The sequence below is a fragment of the Psittacula echo genome, assembly GCF_963264785.1.
Source record: "Psittacula echo genome assembly, chromosome: 14".
Classification (NCBI taxonomy): domain Eukaryota; kingdom Metazoa; phylum Chordata; class Aves; order Psittaciformes; family Psittacidae; genus Psittacula; species Psittacula echo.
In genome coordinates, this window is record NC_137750.1 from 4,479,668 (window position 1) to 4,499,666 (window position 19,999).

At 51.2% G+C, this 19,999-nt stretch overlaps 1 protein-coding gene across 1 annotated transcript; it reads right to left on the reverse strand.

The window, feature by feature from the left end:
* Positions 1–11,139: 11,139 nt before the first annotated feature.
* On the reverse strand, positions 11,140–19,948 carry SLC16A6 (solute carrier family 16 member 6). Its single transcript, XM_080629673.1, has 6 exons — positions 19,708–19,948; positions 17,676–17,917; positions 16,948–17,091; positions 16,102–16,230; positions 14,360–15,181; positions 11,140–13,745 (listed from the first exon to the last, which is right to left on the reverse strand). Exons 2-6 carry the CDS (start codon positions 17,908–17,910, stop codon positions 13,450–13,452), a joined length of 1,626 nt encoding a protein of 541 aa, XP_080485799.1. The 5' UTR covers positions 17,911–17,917; positions 19,708–19,948; the 3' UTR covers positions 11,140–13,449.
* Between the last annotated feature and the right edge of the window lie 51 nt (positions 19,949–19,999).

A 19,999-nucleotide genomic window follows, 5' to 3' on the forward strand; every position in this document is an offset into this window, starting at 1 on the left:
GAAGGTTAATGTTTAAAGCCTGTGTGCTCCCCGGCACTGGCTTAGCAGCAGGTTTGTGTCTGCTGTTCCTCAGGCAGGGAGGAGGAGGCAGGAACATGTTTGCAGAGGGTGCAGTAAGTGAATAAATCCCATTACTCTGCTTGGATGGGTTGAAACATGGTGACCCAGTGAGATGATGCTGATCTGTGCAGAGTTGTGTTTATTGATTTAGGGCTTACAGACCAGGAGGAAACACAAGATCCTGTGCATCCAGTGCTATCCTATTCCCCACTCCCTATTCCAATATTCAATATCATGGATCTTGCCTGGATAAAAGATGCTGACTTCTTTCCCCATTGGCTTTCTCCCAGTGACAAACAGTGATGCTTCAAGCCTGAATCCCTGCTTGATTTCTAATTCTCTCCTGTCCAACACCAGGTCAAGGCTTGGGTGGCTTTTACCCACATAGCATGCTCTGTGCTCTCCGCTGTTCACTCTCCTATTGCCTGCAGCATGGAATAAGTCAACTTCTGTTACGTAGAACCAAGCCACCCACCCCTTATGAGATTCAAAGGGGAAGCCATAGTGGAAAGAGCATGTTTTTAACATTACCCCTCCTCCAGACAGCCCTCTGAATGATGACAATGAATGACTGCATCCATGCTGACCATTTACCATGCAAATGATGTTTGTGGGATGAGACCGAGTGTGAGTAACTCATCTCCAGCAGCTCACCACCCATTAGAGCATTGCTTCCACACTGAGCAGGGTGATCACCAGCCCTGACATGAGATTCAGCTCTGAGTTCTCTGTGCCCCCTCAGTCTTTACATAGGAGATGTGCTTTGTTTTCAGCTCTTACTGAAAGAAAAGGCAGTATCTGTCAGTGATACAGATCATTCTGTGCTTGGTATTTTGCACTTCATGAGTTGGATTCTCTTATGTCAATCTAAAGTAATGGTGGGAGCAGCTGTGAACTGATGACTGTTTCCTGCTGTAGCCTCCGTTTTCCCTGTTGAAAAAAGGAAGCAAATGGAAAAACTTCAGTGAAACAGGCATTACCAGAGAGTTATTAACATCAGGATTTGCAGGGGAGCAAGCAGAGCAAGCCTGCAGCAGCGTGCTCACATCATGCCTGTCACTTGCTAAGAATTGCCTAGAATTGAGGGAAAACTTCCTCTTTGATTCATGCAGATGACCCACACAGACTCCTCATCCTCACTTGCAGAGCTGTCGGAGATGTGACGCAGCCCCTGCCATGGCCAGGGACACCTTCCGCTAGAGCAGGTTTCTCCAACCCCCATCCAACCTGGCCTTGAACACTGCCAGCAATGTTCACAGATGCCCTGCTCACAGCTGGAAACCTTTCACTGTTCCTGCAATACTCAAGGAATGGAATCATTAGACCAAGAAAGCACAGCCTCTCTCTTCCCAGTGTGCGCTTGTCTCCTGTGTCCAGTCTTAGCCGTAAGATGCATAAAATGAAATACCACTAAATCATTTCTCCCAGCATGTAGCAAATCCTAAACCCTTGCTCCCAGTGAAACGTTGCCTCTCACTGCAGTGGGAATAAAGCAGGGCACGGTTACTTCTGCTATCTTATACCTGGGGATGCCGCTGGGGTAAAGGAAACATCTTCACATGTACCAGCATCAGCAGCAAGTTCCCTTGTTGTGCCAAAGCACCAATAGGCACTGCTGCAAGATTCCTTCCTTTTGAAAGCCAATTGCCTGAACAGGTAGGTTCGATAATGGAGAGCTTTTACTTATTTAATATTCATTGCCAAAGTAGCTCTTCTCTAAAGGCACACAAGGTGAAGTGCTTTGTTTTCCCCTTTGCAGCAGGCAGGATCCAATGTGAAAGCATCTGGAGGACAGCCAGTTCCACCGGAGCCAGGCTCCCACCCCTGTCTCCATACCCCGTGTCTCCATACCCCGTCTGGTTTTGCTTGCAGCAAGACGAATGTCTGTCATGGTGCCAATGTAAGGGGAGCAGAGGTGGAGAATGCGGTCTGGCACCTTCACTTAACTGCTGTGGCTCCTGTGGAGGTGGAGGTCAGTGATTCCATGGGCGGGGGGAGAGTTAGGGAATGTTTCTTGGAGCTGACAGCTTCAAGGGCCATTTATGATCAATAGGGAGGGGAAACCACATCCAGAGAGCAACTCTTGGCCTGAAACAGTGCCCCAGGTGTGTCAGAGTGACCAGCCCAGACTTGGTCACGGCTCTTTCGGATACCTGGAGTGACAGGAATCCACCTCCACCCCAGTGCCTTGGGCTGTGATTCACTGATAAAGAGATGCAGCCCGGTGTGTGTCAGTGCAGAGCTCTCTTGAGGTCCTCGGAGGAAAGGTCTACCTTATCTGCTTGCTGAGGGTTGTTCTCAGTGCGGGGTCCTCCAGTACCACTTCATGGCAGGATTTCACCCATCCCATCTCTACATTCACTTTTGTAACAGTCACAAGCCATTGCAATTAAACAGCTTCAGATCTTAGCAGTGGCATAGGAAATACCCCTGCATATTTTACTGTTCCTTGCTAAATCCTCATTTAAATTCCCTTTTCCATAGCTGGAGCTCCTTGGATCACACCTTTCTTTAGCACAGGCTGATTTTTTTCCTCCATATTCTGGCAAGATAGGATTTCTGTTTGTGCAGACATGGATGTCACCCCAGCTTTCTGTCTGTGGGTAAGCCCAGACTCTTGGGAAGAGCTCTTGATGCAGTGCTTATGGAAAATACTGTGGAGCTGGGCCTGTTAGTAAGAGAAACAACAGATCTGCAATGCCTCAATAGTTTATTTGACTTAAATGGCAGAATTAATCACTGCACACCACTCTGTTTGAGCCCCAAACCGTTCCGATGCCAGCATTAACACCACGATGAACAGCATCAGAAACATCAGAGCTGTCTCTGCTTGCTTGAGATCAAATCACTGCGGAGGGAGCAGCGCCGTGATGTGAGCATGGGACTGGATTCCAGGAACATCTGAGCACTAAACATAGCAGCCGTGCTGGCTCAGCGGCATCGGGTCCAGCAGATAACACCCTGCGTCAGGACAAGGCGACGGGACAGATCATAGCAGGAGGTTTGAAATGCAATCTCTGCCACCGCATCGGCAATGCTTCCCAGGAATCCCTGGATCCCTGTCTTTGGTGTATGTCTGTTTGCAATGCTTGAGAGAGTAATGATATAATGAGGGGGAAAACCAGAACATGGATGTACCTATGTTGGAGCGATGGACTACACTCCTCTGTCTGAACATAGTCTCTTCCACCAAGCCTCATGGTGTTTGTAAAAGCTCCTGAGCATAAATAGCATCCCATGAGCGTGCAATATCAGAGCTTTTGTTTGTTTTATAAACCCACCAAAGATCTATTGGGTGTGTTGGGGAAATGCTCCTTCTGGCAGGGGAATAGATAGGACACACCTTCCTTGGATGTTATGGGAATAAGCAATAAGAAAAGCCCTTCTCTGTGGAGACAGGAGATTCCCAACAGTACAGGAGTTACTTCAAACATCTGTGTCGCTGCTACACGTTAGTTTGGGCCACTGCTGCCTAGTTCTGTTTTCCTTTATTTAATGGTTAAGATGCAAATATCAGTGTAACAAATCAGTGGAATTATAAGGAATTGCAAAAGGTTACACCTATAGTGGGGGCATGTTGTAAATGCCCTTTAGCAGCAAGTACTCATGTTTTTTCTGCTGAGAAATGGATAGAAATCTGAAATCCATTAAAAACTGAAATAAGTGGGAATATTACAGCTCCGAGGAAGGGCTGTGCTGTGGCTCCCGCAGCCTGTGTGGATGCGCATCCACCCGCTGGTCCCTATCTCCAGTGGTCCCTTGTCCCCGGTGGTCCTGGTCCCCAGTGGCGGGGCGGTGCCGGCAGGGGGCGCGCAAGGGCCGCGCAGCCGGGGGATACCGCGGGGGGGACCAGGAGGATGCTCTGTCCGTCGGGAAGTGCTTTGGGAGCACATCCCATGGAGAGGATCGCGGGTGGGACCTATGTGTGGGATGAAGGGGGAGCAGCGGCATCTCCCCCCTCAGCTGCTCGGCTTCTGTAGCTGTTTCTTAGGTCCCGGCAGGTGAGAGCCCCGGCCCACCCTGGGGTGCTCAAGGTAAAGTGGAGGGGGATGAGGACATGTAAACAGGGACACTTGGCCTTACACCGGCTGTTTATCAGTTCCTTATGTGTGAAATTTGGTGTATTTCTGGTGTCTGTCAGCACCCATGGCTGTGGGACATGATGTGGAGCTCCAGTCATGTATCTGTTACAAGAGCATGTAAGGACAGGACAAAGGGAATGGCTTTAACCTGCCAGAGGGGAGACTGAGATGAGCTCTTAGGCAGAAGCTCTTCCCTGTGAGGGTGCTGAGGCGCTGGCACAGGGTGCCCAGAGAAGCTGTGGCTGCCCCATCCCTGGCAGTGTTCAAGGCCAGGTTGGACACAGGGGCTTGGAGCAAGCTGCTCCAGTGGAAGGGGTCCCTGCCTGTGGCAGGGGTTGGAGCTGGAGGAGCTTTAAGGTCCCTTCATCCCAACCATTCTATGGGTCTGTGAGTCACTTGGGGGAACCCCATAGACACCCCCTGCATCTCTGCCCTGTGTGTGATCACAGAAAACTATAGGATCAGCGTCACATGAGCCCCCAACCTTTTCTTTCCACCCCTTCTCCAGCCTTTCTTCTGGAGAGCTGGAAGAGCCTGGACCTGTGGCACATGTGCCAGCACCACTGTCCGGTTGCTTCCCACTGCCCTGCAGAAGCCAGTATTCAGGAATGCAGGAAGTCCATCTCCAATCCTACAGCATCCCCCATTCCCAAGGCCTCCTGGGGATGAGGGTCAAGTGTTACCACCCGAATGCTCGGGGCAGCTTTCTGGCCACCCTTGTCCTTAGGCAGCGCATTCCTGGCTGGCTGTGTGCCTGTCCCACCCTGGGGTGCCCTAGGAGCCATCACCCCATGTCAGAGCTCAGATTACCCCCCCCAGCACCGTGCAGCCTGCCTTCCACTTCCTCTCAGGCTGCGTTTCACAACCCCCATTAGTTTGTGTTTCAGCCGTTGCTGTAGATACTGCAGCTCCTTTCTTGTTTGTCTCATCTTCCTACGGGCTCACAGACGTAAAACCCGAACAGACACACGAGGTCAGGGGTTCCAGAGGAAGCTGTGGTCTGAGACATGCAAAGCAATGGCAGCGGTACAGAGTTACACTTGTGGTTAGCAACTGTTTGTTTGTTTTGCTAAGTAGAAGCAGGTGCTACCAGAGATCTGGGGCAAGCAGAAGGGTTCTGCTGCTCACATGGGTTGGGGTTGGAACCCTTCTGACCAGTGTGAACCATCTTGGTTTAAATACAAGGAGCAGGATGCAGTGGGGAGAGAGAGAAGGATTTTGCTTCAGCCTTTCAATGTGAAGATTAAAGTGGTTCAACTCTAGTTCATTTTCACTTCCCACTATCAAGGAATGCAGGAAGATGATAGTGAAATAGTGGCAGGAACTCAAATGTGTTCACTATGAGCATTCAAGGGGAGCCACAAGTGGTTATTGAAGCGCCTTGATGTGCTGCAGGACTAAGGCATGCAAGCAGGACATATAATACATGCAGCAAAGGGTTACTTGCTGTCATTGCCTATGGGCTGGTTGAAAACGTGCTGTCTGACAAGAAACTACCAAGTGCACTAAAAATTCTTCACGGCAAAGCTCATGTTTGTATCATCTCTTGGCTGACACCGGTTGCTAACGTGATGCTACAGTATTTGGTCTCTGCTGATGCTACGTGTAGCCAGGAATGTTTGTCTTCATCCCTCTTGAACGCTGCTTTCCTAAATAGGGCCCGGGGTGTGCTGTGTCCCACGGCTTGTGCTGTTGAATGAGTGGTATTTTGTAGGATTAATAATAAAATTGCAGGAATTAGAGGTCTTTTGCGTAAGTAAAAGGTGTTTTGCAGGTGAAAAGGGGCAACGGTGAATGAGCAGCTTGGTTTTGGGGTGTTGGGATGATGGGAGAGGCAGTCCATGAGCACACAGCGCGATGTGATGCAATGTGTGCTGTCCTCAACCAGAGTCCCAGGTACCAGGGTCTGCCCGTAGCATGGGTTGCACCTAAGTGCAGTGCATGAAGATCAAGCAGAGATGCCTTGAACTTTAATCCAGATCATTTACACGTTTCTCTCTTTAAACCAGGCTCACAGATTTAATTGGTGCTTCAATTTCCTTAGCCAGGATGGCATTTTTAATCACTGTGGCCAGGATTTGGTTGGGTTTCCGTTACTCTTCACACCACCCCGGTAGGATGCTGCCTCCTCTGGGCTAGTAAATGGGTTTCCTTGTGCCAAATCCCAATTAATCCCAGTTGAGCCCCAAATCCGGCTGATGGGGGAATGTTCCCACTGGGCACAATTTTCAGGATTAATTGTTGCTTCATGGATCTACTTTTGTGCCCCTTCCTCACACACTGTGAGCAATTACCTTCTCTGCAGCGGGTCAGTTACCTGCTGTTGGAAGCACCCACCAGAGTGCACCTCTATAGAGATATGTAAAAACTTCCTCTTCTGAGATAGATTCACACATTTTGATGTTTATTGCTGTTGTTTCCTTCATTATTAATATTAAATTTGGCATAATGCACAGTTTATGTGCAGTTTCCACTTTACACGTTGTTAGTTGACCAGTTCAGCTCCTTATGCTGTGCTGAAGGTGCTTTTAACCAAGGAGGACAACACATCGGTCTGGCTGCAAGATCAGAGTCTGATCCTTGAGGACAAACATGAGGTTACATTTCGTGTCTCGTTCAAAGATGTGCAAAAGAGACTGAATAAAGCAAAGAGATGCAAAAGAGATTGAAGAGGCTGCCTCATCCCTGGCAGTGTTCAAGGCCAGGTTGGACACAGGGGCTTGGAGCAAGCTGCTCTAGTGGAAGGTGTCCCTGCCTGTGGCAGGGGTTGGAACTGGATGAGCTTTAAGGTCCCTTCAACACAAACCAGGCTGGGATTCTATGGAGATCTTTGGGATGTGAAGATGCTGGTGTAGATCTGGGGAGGATCAGGGTGGCCTCAATGAAACCATTTACAAAGCTTGAGCATGGTTTTGTATTTAAGTATTTGGTTAATGTGTTTGCATGAGGACTTGCTCGTGCTGTTGTGGAGGGAGCAGGTTTCCGTCTCCTCCTCTCTGAGGGCTTTTGACTGTCATACTGCAAGAAGCTATGAAGGCCTCTGACCCCTCACCGATGGAGGCAGCAGGAGAACAGGCAGCAGAAGGGAGAAGCAGCAGCAAAGTCACCTTTGTGCCTGCAGGCTGCTTTCCAGGTACTGTTGATCTCTTGTATTGTCCTTCTGGCACAGCATGGGGAGTTGCATGAGCTACCCAGGGAAGTCCTGTGCGGGCAAGGATGGGCATGAGTGTTACTGAAGCTCCAGTTTAGGGGTTCCCAGAGACAAACCCCCCTGCGGGTTCTGTGCAGCCGATGCTTGAGCAGGACAGGGCCGTGATTTGCCAGCAGCTGCGAGTCTGTTACATGAGGGGCTTGCGGGAGGCCGGGCAGCTCATTCCTCCAGTGTCAGTGGGAGATGCGGGTGGGATGAAGCCCCTTTGTGCCCCATGGGGTGTCTCGGGATGCTCTGCGGATGGCACAGCCGCTCGCATGGGCTCCGCTCCTCCCCTCTGCCTGGACGGACACGGGATGGGGAGGAGCAGGACTCCGCCGTGACGCCTGAGCCATGGCAGCCGCTCTGCCCCGTGAGTGCTCAGGCTTTGCTTCAGCCTCGTCCCGCTGTGTCCGGGGGGGTCCCCTACGGCGCTGGCTTCCCCCTTGGCGGTGCCCCATGCCCCGGCGGCCGCAGCCGGTCGCGGCCGGCTCGCAGCCCGCGATAGCCCCGCGGTGGCCGCGCATGGCAGGCACTGATAAGCCGCTGTTGCTGCATCCCCGGGTGCGTGAGGGAGGGAGATTGGGGCCCCCGGGGGCTCGGTGGGGGTTGTTGGTGCAGGGAGGGGGAACCGGAGGCGCTGGGCTGCAGCAGGAGGAGAGGAGGGAGTGATTTCACAGCGGGCAGGGGAGGGAGCTGGCTTCTTGCGGGGGTTCAGCTCCAAGCAAGGCACAAGCTGCAGCTCCGTGTGTGTGTTGTGATGTCCGGCTTCCTGGTGTGCACAGTGCAGTAGTTATCAAAGGCTGGGTTGTCCCACGGTACTGCTTTTGGAGCGGGAGCGGAGCGCAGCTTGTCCTGCATCCACAGGGTACGTCCTGTCCTGCATCCAGTCCTGCGGTGAGGCTGGCTTCTGGTGCTGGGATGTGGAGGGCACCCTGCTCTGCGCTTCCCTCCTCTGTCCTTGTTCCATCCCCTGAATGAATTCTGTAGCAGAGGCAATGTGGGAATGTCAAGGTGCAGAAATTGCTGTGCCACGTCCTGTCTGTGATGCTGCATCTGAAGCAGAAGTGGTCACACGTGTGGAGGTGTCCCTAAGTCACCACCGACAGAGAGAAGCAGGGATGCAAACCTCTGAGGGGAAGGGTTTGGGTAACTTTGGTCAAGTTTGGTGACTGGGAGTGGATAAAAGGCCTCAGCAGCAGGTTTGGCCAGGAGGCTGTGTTAGAATCAGAGATTTAGGTTGGCTCTTAGGCAGAAATTCTTCACTGATGATTTTGGGTCTTTATCTCATTTCGCAACATCTAAAAACCCCCATCCAACAGCAATGCAGTCAACAGCAAAACACAAGAGCTTTGATGTGTTTGAAGTGCTTAAAAGGCCTAATTTTGATAACTTCCCATAGCACAAGCACAAGCTGGTGGAGATGCAAGTGAATCAGCAGAGCGGGGAGGCAGGACGGGGGTACCAGCATCACTGGGGAGCACAGGTCGCTGAAGGAGGAGCACAGGGTGATGCTCAGCGCCCTGGTTTGCCATCACTCAGCTCTGTTTTGCTGCTCTTTGGGCTGTTGCTCTGCCACAGGCTGGCTCTGGCAAGCAGCTGGCAGTGGGTAAAGTAGAAAAAGACATTCACAACATTAATGAAAGCTTTGACAAAAAGGAAGCGAGGGGAACTATTGTCTCCCCGGCCTTATTCTCATAATGTCTGCGTGTAATAAGTCTTTGGGTTATGCTTGTGGCTTCTGTGACAAAGCAGTGATTTAAGGCGCTGTCTTTACAGAGGCAGAGCTGCTCACATGGGCCAGAGTGTTGGTGAGTAATATTTTACCACAAATTGTTGTAACTGGAGCTTGACAACTGCAGTGGGAAGGAGGGAGGGGGATTGCATTTGATTTATGACATGGCTTGCTGCAATTTGCTTTATGCTGGTGCAGCCGCAGATGTGCAAACCCTGCAAGTAAAAGTCCGTGTGAGTGAAAAGAGGGAGGGAAAAACTGTGATTTGCTGCCAGGATTCCCAGAGGTCTCCTGCATCAGTGGGAAGCACACGTGCATCGTGTCTACAGAGCAGCTTCTTGAACTGATGGCATCTTAGGATGCTTGGGAGCCTTTCCCTGTGCTGCCAGTCTTTTATCCCATTGAGAACCAGGGGTCCTGTCTCTTGGTATGGACACCAAGTACAACATAGCTCCTCTGGGCAGCCGTGCTTTCTCTCCCTGCCTTCAAACCAAGCCAGGAGTTAAAGGGGGCTTTAACCCAACCTATGGAGCATCTTTAAGATGCAGTCCAAAGAGAGAGGGAGGAAGGAAGGCTGCAGCTTGGGCTTGCATCACTGAAAATCCAGGTCATGTTTACTACGGGCAGCTGGAACATGATGATCTCAGATGCTAACAAGTAACATCTGAAGGGAAGCATTAAAACATCGGAGCTGTTTTGTAAGCACCTACTTCACTTTCATTCCAAAGCCAGTTTAGCTATTTTTAAAGGTTCATTTGTCCCTTTAAGTACCTGGTGTCGGCTTATCTGAAGCAAGTGAAGCAGCACAAGAGGTTGCCCTTCCTTTGAATTTCAACTGGAAAAATGGCTTTGTCGCTTTTAAAGACCCCAAAGCAACAAACAACCCCCCTGGACAGCTTCCTTTCTGCTCCATGTACCTACAGTCGGAGCTTTTTGTCCTCCTGCAAGCTGACCTTGTGTCATTTCCTTTATTTACATTTGGCCGGCACTGGCCTCATTGACTGCAAGTTTGTACAGCCCCTTTTATCCTGAGCTTGCAGTTCTGCCCGTGCTGTCCTCTTATTTACTGCTGCAAAGTACATATGGAATGCTACTGAATAAAATGGGTCTTTACCCTATGTTATTCTGCCCTTAAAGCCTTTGTACCAGGGTAAGAGGAGGATGTGGGCAATTAACTTAAACCAGGTGGGAAAAATGACTCCAGTCTGTGCAAGGAGACATCTGAAAGTGCTACGGTTTGATGTGCTTTTATTTAAGTGAATTCTGTTCAGCCTTTGTAATGCCTTTTGAAGGGGTTGGTTTGGAGGAAGCTGTTGCTAACAGTGTTTGTTCACTGCTGTAATCGAGCCAGAGTAAAACATGGAGACAGATTAGCTTTGCAGGACTTTGGTATTTGCATTAGGTCTGCATGCGCAGATCATCTCTGCTCTAGGACTTTTGCAACCAGAATGAAAAGAGATTGCACTTAACGTGTATCATTGGCATGATGATTTCTTTGGTAAGTAGTTCATTTGCAAATAGAAGTATTGATAGTTGGAATTAAGGGTGGCACTGATAGGGTTTGGTGATGGTGAGAGTTAGGGGCTAAGTGGGGAAGGGCGTATTTCATCTGGCTAAAAATGAAATAAGGCTTGAGGGAGAGAAAATTGCCTTTTAGTGCAACTATCCTGGTAATTAGTGGCTTGATTTGTGCTACATGAGCTGCCCAGCCTGGCATGGAGAAAGTATGCTGCAATTGAGATGATAAAATAATGACACGATTGCGTGCTTCTCGAAGGCACGAGGGTAACGCTCCCCAGTGCCACCAATCCAGGAGGAGAAAAGGCTCCTTCTAATCAGGGCTCCCCGGGTAAGGGCTTTACAAGCGCACCCTCGAGGTCAGCCCTGATCTTCTTTAGAAGAACACAGGATTGCCCAACTCACAGGGCAAACAGGCTGCTGCAGGCTGAGGAAGTGGCATGTGATGGCTGCGCTGCCAGGCCTCGTGCTAGGGATGGAGAGGAGGAAAGCAGGAAAATTTCTTCATTTTCTTTATTAAAAAAAAAAAAAGGGAAAAGAAAAAAAAAAAAGGGAAAAGAAAAAAAAAGAACAAGTTTATTGCAAAACTCAGTGTTTTAGAATAGTTCCAGAGTCCACTAGGTTACAAACACATCAGTAAGTCCTGCTTTGAACGCATTAAAGCCTGCTTCTGGGTCTTCTGTGCCCGCACACACACATACTCACACGCTCCCCTGCTCGTGCCGCTACACAGACAGGAACAGAAACGTGAGGTCAGTGACAGTCGTATCAGTTGATCTGTATTGGAAACTGTTGTAGAAAACAAAGAGGACATTACAGTAGAACCTCGCCAATCTGCCGAACGGGGAGCGTCCACACACACACAAAACCTGGAGGCCTTGTTCCACTTCCAAGCAGAGGTGTAATAGCAAAGTGCTGTAGTGAGGTCTCGTATCACAAAAGACTTCCATAATCTCACAATTAAGAGTCTACAGAACATTTACCAAAATGCTTGAAGTCATCATAAATTAACAATAAATAAAAAGTACATCTTAATGCGACGATTGTGACTTGTTCATTTACTCACTGATTCACAAAACTCTCAGTTCTCTGTAAGGGGTCTTCCAGTCCTGGGTGCATCGCAGCGAGGTTCTGCTGGCCGTGATAAAGTGCTGAGGCAGAGGAAGGATGCGAGACCGCGGGTCTCGGGCAGTGAGGATGGATTGCTCTAGCCACTTGGTTGCAAGAGTGCCTGTTTCTTGGGTTTTGGGACGTCTAAGACACAAAAAACACATCAAGCACCTTCCCAAAAAGAGGGGGTGAGTTTCCTGGGGTTTTTTTAATCTATTTTTCTCTTCTTTTAACAGATTGTCCCCCATTTCTATGGCTGGTAAAACACAGACAGGTCAGCGTAGCAGTTAATGCATGATGCCACTTCCACTGAAATACACAGAGATGTTGGTTTGGTTTGCCTTCCAAACCAAACCAGACTTGTTTTATTTGTCCCCCTGAGTTGCTTAAGAGGCGTTAAGATGCATATAGGTGGGGTAAGCAAGCTTGTGTCACCATGAGTAGGAATCTCTCCCATTAAGACTAAATGAAGAGCTGGGGTTTTGTCTTTTACTATTCCCCTCGTGCCTTCTGTGTGCACAGACTCTGGTTCATTTTACTGGAGCAAAAAAAGGGATCCTGCTGACAGGGGAGCAGGGGGTACATGCCCCATGGCTGGCAATGTGGGGAGCAGACTGCGAGGGGCTGGGTATCAAGGGGATGTTCCACATTCATTTGTGATGTGGCAGAGATTTCCTTGTGCACGTGTAAGTGAAGGTTTTGGGTACATTAAGACATACTGAGCCCAACCCTCCCTGCAGGGTGGGCTGGTGACAGCAGCAGAGCTAGGTCCAGTGACACCAGCTGAGGCCTGACGGAAAGAGATGCTGAATCTGTGGTTTATTATTGGGTTTTTTTCCTTTCTAAATAACAACTGGGTTACCTAAGACCTACCTATTCAAAACAGCTACACTCTATGCTGTAAGGTTCCCAACAATTTCACAAGCTAGCAATACAAGATAGGTGTTGAAGAGGGTGATGTAAAGACAGCTTTCCGATCTGCAGAAGATGATTTTTCCTCTCCCCTTATTTAAGCTAACCTCCTTTAGCAATCTTAGAATAAATTAATAAATACTAATTAAATTAGAAACAGTACATCAGAGCTGACTATCAACAGAAAAAACAGTTCTAAGGATACCAATCAGGAGAAGAAAAATTATCTTGTGATTAAGATGTGCAGTAATAACTGGCCATAAAGACATATGGAGCCTCTGATTTCCCAGCATTTGTGACGTTCAAGTTAAGAACATTAACGATGGTTTCTATTAGGTCAGCTATCTAGCCTAGCCTCCAACCTAAAACATGAGTCCTTATTCTTCCAGAAGATTGACTTGGCGACTGGTGGTGTATGAAATGCTCGTCTCCAGTTCATGTCATCGGTGTTGTCTTTGCTTGGAATCTGTGGTAGGGGATTGTTGAGGACAGTCAGAGGCTGAGCTGCTTCTGCTGTTGGTTCTCAGATTCTCTGGGGTCAGTTGAACCTTTACCTATGCTTGTTATTAGGAAAGCAGGAGTGTGCATCACATCTTCATGCTAGACACAAGTTACTGGATGTGGCTATCCGTATTTTCTATGGAGCTTTCCATTGTTGGTTAAAAAAGTTCTTCCTAATCATTAAAAAAAAAAAGAAGTTGTTGGTAGCAACTGTTCACATTTAAAATTTCACATTCCCTTTAGAATGGAGCTTTAAAACGTGGAGCTGAGCTGACATCTTCCCCGGTCTTGTGCCGGGTAGATTTAGATGGAGAAGGAATGGGGGGGGCGTGTGTGTGTGTTTATACCACGCTGTCAGAGCCTTTTCCTGAATTTCCGCCTTTTCCTGAATTTTCGCCTTTTCCCGAATTTTCGCCTTTTCCCGAATTTTCGCCTTTTCCAATATCCATGTCTATAAAGTCATCAGGTAAGTCTGGAGCAGCCCCCACCGCGCTCTCCTCCACGCCCCGCTGTGAGCAGTGGCACAGCCCAACCTTGCATGGTCTCACCAGGGACAGGAACACGGCACCCAGGACCATGCCAGCAGCACAGGAGTAAAAGGCTGAGCTGTAGTTCTGTGTCGTATCCACTATGACACCTATAGAGACACATTGACAGCAGTTAGCCACAGGTGACTCCCCTCTCCCATGCCCATCCCTTCCTCCCGTAGGGTTTTTAATCCGGGTACCACTTTAATCCGGGTACCACTGCATCATTTTATCTGCAATCAGTGCTACTCTATGACAAACAGATGCTACCTTAAAAGAAGTAAACCACAGTGTTCAGGGGTGCATAGTGTCATCTTCAGGCAAGTCAGAAGCCTCTGGGCATGAGATGCATCTATTTATTATGCCAGAGACTTCACCTTTCTGCAGTCTATGGCAGAAACACATGCACAGTGGAAGCGATTTGTTTCTGCCGCTCGCTAGAGCCTGAAGTGATGCCAGGTTTAGGTTTCCAGCAGGATCAGGGGAGCACTGCAGTATTTTCCTTCACTCCGAGGTTCCTCAGTGGAGACCGCCTCATCTGTGGGACTCTGCAGAGCTGCATTGCAGTAGTCTTCTGGCTCTGAGAGTCTCCTAATACTAGTTGCAGGGCTTTTAGGCGAGTACTATGATTAGCGCTGCCAGAACACTTTCTAGACAGATCAGCACCAACAGCATGCCAAAAAACACACCCCAAACCCAGAATTAACATGAGTTTTAGAGTTACCTGCAAGGGGTGGTCCAGCCAACCCAGCTAAGCTTTGAATGAAGACATAGACACCAGCCGCAGACGACATCTTCTCGATGCCAACCACGTCGTCTTCTGCCAGGAGGGGAATATGCGTGCCCGCTACCGTTCCGAGCATGAACCCGAAGAATATGCTACATGTCATCAAGCCCCAGAACTCAGAGGCAAAAGGGAAGGCAAACAACGCTACAGACAGCAGGACAACACAGATGAGTTCAATGTAGATCTTGCGGATGGGCTTCTTGTTGAGGACCCAGCCCGCTGAGATTCTTCCAAAGACCTCTGCAATTGCCATGGCCGACAGTATGTATGCAGAGTGGTCTTTGCCGATGCCAAGGCTGAGACTCAAGGGAATGATGTAGAGGGAAGGAGCGAAGAAGCCCAGGGTAGCAAACAGGCCAAAAAATGCATAACAGATAAAGCTATAGTCTCTCATCACAGAAAAGTCCAGTAGTTTGGTTTTTGGTTCTGGAGGGGTGCTGTTATTTTCAGCAAGTATCTGCACGTGTTCCTTTGGTTCTTCACTTTTCGGCTCTGCTTTGGTTTTTCCAGGCACATTGCTGGGTGAGGTAGTTATTTCGACTCCTGAGTCTATGGACTCTATTGAGGTGCGTGTTTGCTCGTTTTCAAGCATGTACTTGGTCTCCGTGGGCTCTTCTGGAGGCTGCGCTTTCACTTCTTCTTGCTCTTGGATGATGATGGGTCGCAGCAGCGACCCGCAGACGACGATGCTCAGCTGCAGCACCCCGACAGAAAGGAGGCTGTATCTCCAGCCTATCTGCTCCTTCAGAGCAGTAATTGCTGAGGGGAGAGGGCAGAAGAAGAAGAAAGTATAAGAACATGGACTTACACCAAGGAGCTATTTGAACTGGAGCTACATCACCAGGGTCCCCAGCACCTCAGCTCTCACGGAGGCTGAGCAGGATCCCTCCTGGTCCCTCCTGCCCAGGGCCACCCAGGGGTCTGGCACCCATGTTCCTCCCATCAGCTGCAGCAAAGAGCCAGAAGCCACCTCTAACATCTGGCTAGCAGAAGCCACCCTCTAGGTAACCACTTGTGAGGTCCCACTGAGTTTGGGATGCGCAAGGACGAAGGTGGTGTTATTTTTAGTGAATGAGAGCAAACTCAGCAGTGAAGTTTCCTCTCTCGCTGACCCCACCCTGAAACCAGCTACTAGAGGAAGTCTCCTTGCTCTACTCAAAGGTGCGTGTTACTGCGTAATCACAAGCCTTCATCTGCAATCAGAGCAGCTTTGCAATGGGTTATTAGGTGAATGGAAGCGTGCGCAGGAGAGGACCACCTGAACTGCAGAGACAGGGACGTGGTGCCTGGGCACAGGTCCCCAGAAGGCTGGAGCAGCTCACGCTGAGCAGAGGCTCACTAACCTTTAGGAACAGTTATGTGTACTGTGTACGTTTTAAATAGCTGAAGTTTCTCGGTCTTATTTTTAGCCTGCTAGATCTATATAGGGAACCGGGCAGGCTGTGTATCAGCAAGGCACGTCCTGCTCTGGCACACGTCACGCTGGGGGGGCTTGGGCATGGTGAGACCAGTCTCTAGGATTACTTGTAACCCTGTTTGCAGGGCATGTGAGCAGCCACCCGTGGACTTCAGCAGCGCATGAGCACCAAGTTGGTGTCAATTGGCTTCTATTTGCTTGGGAAAAGGATTGGAGCAGCATGGGGCTTTAGGCATGGACACACAGCTTTTGGGCACTGTACCTGGTGCGAAGGAGAAGACAGCGAAACATTCCCCTGTGGATGCCACCGCTGTGACCAGCGAACGCCTTTTGTCAAAATACTGTGATAAAATGGTGACAGTCGGGAGGAAAGAGAGGCAGTATCCGAGGCCTGTGAATAAATGCCAAAAATTGCCATAACAACAAGTAAGGGAGGGGGGAAACACCGATGCGAGAACACGTTAAGTCAGCTTTCCCAGTGGCGAGATTACAGTATCATTTCGGCCAACTCAGCAAGTCACCCTGGAAGAAAATCATTGGGGAAACCACAATGTTATTTTCTTTAAAACTGGATAGGGGGGAAAGAAAAAAGAAGAAGAAAGAAAGGAAAAGCAAAACAAGAGACCCAACCACCCAGCTCATGCCTTCTGTTCCCAAACAGCCAGCAGGGTCCATTTGGAGGACCTCATCTGCCTAAAGAGTAATTGATCCCCTAAGCGAGGCAAGCTCCTGGCCACGGGTGTGAGCAGGACACCCAGGATAGACTGGAGAAGGGGGAAAGTATCAGGAAAAACACAAAATCAAGGGAGAGGTTGGAGGATTTGGCCCCATGAACAGCTTTCATCTCCCCGGTCAAGCACAAGCAATCGGTACAGCTGCAGGACTGAGTCCCAGGATGGTCCCCAGGGTGAAACAGGGTACAAGGCCAAGCCTTGAGCCCAGGTCAACACCTTGGACAGGAGAGTAAGAGCAGCTCAGGAGGGCCAGCAGTGTTTCTCAAGCACCTCCCATGTCGTGGTGAGTAAAACCCCTCCATGGCCAGAGCCACGCTTTGCGGGAAGCCGGGGGAGAGTGAAGGGTTCAGAGGTGCAGGAATAGGACAACTCACCAGAGATGACGCCGATGGTGATGTACATGTCCACAACAGAGCGGGCGAAGGAGGCAATGACCATGCCGGTGCTGATCAGCACCCCCCCGGCCATCACCACCAAGCGGTGACCGAAGCGATTGCTGAGGACCGTTGACAGAGGGGCTGGGTGGAAGGAGAGGAAAAGGGATGTGGTCAGCACCCATCAGCAACCTCAGCTACCATCTGCTCATACCCTTGCCCACATCCCCAGGACATGCCACCTTCCCTGCTAGCTGGCCTCACAGAGCAGAGCATCACCCTGGAGCCATCCCTCGAGCACCGCACGGCACTTCAGATGCGCTGATAAATGATCAGCAAAGACTAGAAAGGGTGCAGGGGACAAACCTGCAGCAACACCCACAGACACCAATGGATTTCAGTGAGGCTTAAGTTATTTCTAACCCTTTTCACTACGGAGTTAGGTCTTAAAACTCTTGTTTTTACCCCTTGCTGAATGGCCACGCCAGGCTCAGCAACATGGACCATGTCCCTGTACCATGCAGAAGGACATGAGCTGGGGCTCAAAGGTACGGCCGGGCTGAGGCAGACATTTCTTGTTATTCCAGGAGCACAAAGCTCTGCACTTTATGGCTGTTATTTATAACAGAGCCATTAGAGACACCAAAGTCACCGGTACCAGGTCCTTGTCTGATGAGTCAGCACTACGGCTGCCCCTTGCACCCATGCTGGATGCCTGCCACTCTTACCTGTGAAGGTCTGCACAAACACACAGATGGATATTATCCAGGACATCCTGCTGTTGGTTTCGTCAAAGCTTTCCATCAGGTCGTTAAAGAAGACACCGAATGATTTTATAATGCCGTACGTGAGAGCTTCCACAAAGAAGAAAGCAAAAGCAACTGTCCAACCCCATCCTCCATCAGGCACTTTAGAATAGACATTTGGGGCCGTGCACCCCATTTTTACAGCTTTGACAGTCATTTTTGATCTGGAAAAGAAGGGAGAAAGAGCCAGGCATCAGTTTTAAGATGGATTTTGCTGGAAGAGGCATGGCCCAGCAGCTGTGACATCCCTAAGGTCGTTCCCTGTGCTGCTGAGGGATTAAATGCAGGAGTTGGGGTGAAGTTTTAGCCTTTGTCACCCCATAGGGCTCATTTATGCCAGTGCCTTTTGAGCCCAGGACCAGAAACTCTCTGCTCAGCACCCTGGCGAGCTGCTCCCATCAGCAAGTCCCAGCACTCCGGAGCTGTCGTCTGTACTTCAGTGCATGGGGGTGGATGGATGCAGTTCATGAAAGATCCACCACGGGACCCAGCGTGGGCTGGTGGAGCTGCATCAGCTCCTCAGGAGCACCCGTCCTCCCCACTGCACCCTGGGCCTGGGATGGATGGTGACACCCCGATAGCACCCGTTAGCTGTGGGGTTGGTCAATGACACAACCCACCATCATACCTTGCAGTGTCCTGCACCCACCGAGCTGCTGCTCATGGTATGGGGTACCCTCAGTTGCTCTGGCAGCTCTGGGGCTGCCAATCCCCAGCTCCCTATAGTGCTGTAACCTCACAACAGGGGGTATGGTCACCTCCTCAGCCACCAGCTCCCTGTGCTGTCCCCTTCAGCCCTTGGGGTCACTGGACCCCCAAGAGCAGGAGCAAGGGGATGCCTAAGGGCTGGAGGGGCTCACCCGGTAGGACACGGGGGTCTCTGCAGTGCTGCTCCGCATCACTTGTGGCCATGGATGAGGGCATCCTATGCCCTCATCCCATTCTGCGCTGCACCCCCGCACCTGCGGGTGGGACGCGGGGGGAAAACCGGGGTCAAGCCGCGGCGCTGGCTCCCGGGGGGGGGAGCATCGTGAGCTCCGTCCCCGGCCACGCGTGGACCTGCGGCTCCTGCGTCCCCCCCACCCCAGCAGGCACCAGGCATTTCCCTCCTCCATTTTATACTCGGGATCACCGGCACTTTGTGTCCGTGCGGCTCCGGCAGCGCTGCATCCCACGGGGCAACTTCTCACCGCGGAACAGGCGAGTGCGAGCGCGTCCCCATCGGCACCCACCCGAGAGCGGCCCCACGGGAGCGCAGGGACCCGCCCGAAGGGGTCCCCTAAGTGGAGCCTGGGGGGACTCCGCACCCAGCGGATTCAGGCTGGTGCACGGTGCCCGTGGCGGGGTTCCGGTGCGGGATGGAGCGAGGCGTGAGCTCCAGCATCCCGCCGCTGCCCCGGCTCTGGTGCTTGGGTTAGTGGGGGGAGCACCGGGAGGACCACCGGTGTGTGCCCGAAGTTTGTGGGAAGTGCCTGGGTGCCCCCCGGGGGAGGCAGCGGGGCTGCAGCGAATGCCTGTGTCACTGCACGGGGAACGGGAGGAGGCTCGGGGAGGAGGAAGCACGGTGTTTGAAGCAGAAAAGAAGAAAAAAACCCACCACAAACCTCACACAAACCATGTACATTTAGCGATTAACAGAAAATAGAATGGGGAAAGAAATGAGAGATGGAAAACCCAGCGCGGAGGGGCCCGGCGTGCCCCCCCCCTTCCTTCCCTGCATCACTTTCCGAACATTTCAGACCTGATTTCTGCATCGCCACCGCCGCACCGGCTGCTCGGGGCCGCCGGCTAAAAATAAAGGGATGCGGGAAACGGGAGGTGGGGAGAAGGGAGGGAAAGCAAAAAGGGAGGTAAAAGAGGTAATAAAAAGCCTATTTGTTAATGCAGGCAGACAAAGCCCCCCCCCCCCCCGCCCGCCTGCCTTCCCGGAGGCCCCCGGCGGGACCCCACTCACCGGCGGCGCTGGGTGCTGCGGCGGGGTTAGGGGCTGCCCATGGCCCGGGCGGGCGGGCGGCGAGAGGAGGCGACCCCGCTGCCCGCCGGCCTGCGGCCGCTGCTGCTCCCGCTGCCCGCGGCGGCGGCTGCTCTGCGCTCGCTCCCAGCCCTTATATACCGGCTGGAGCCGGTCTCCGCCGGCGGCTCCGCAGCGCCATGTGCGCGCCGGGCCCGGATCGCCCCAGCGGCGGCGCCGGCACCGCGTGTGCGGCCGAGGGGCGGTGCTGGCGGCGGGGAACGGACCGGCCCCC

Bases quoted from the DNA above. Each gene is read 5' to 3' on its own strand.
- SLC16A6 (XM_080629673.1), bottom strand. From the start codon at position 17,910: ATGACTGTCAAAGCTGTAAAAATGGGGTGCACGGCCCCAAATGTCTAT. The intron at 15,182-16,101 runs GTACAGTGCCCA...CTCTCCCCTCAG, and splicing joins TGTCTTCTCCTTCGCACCAG to CAATTACTGCTCTGAAGGAG. The intron at 13,746-14,359 runs GTAACTCTAAAA...GTGTCTCTATAG, and splicing joins GGCTGGACCACCCCTTGCAG to GTGTCATAGTGGATACGACA.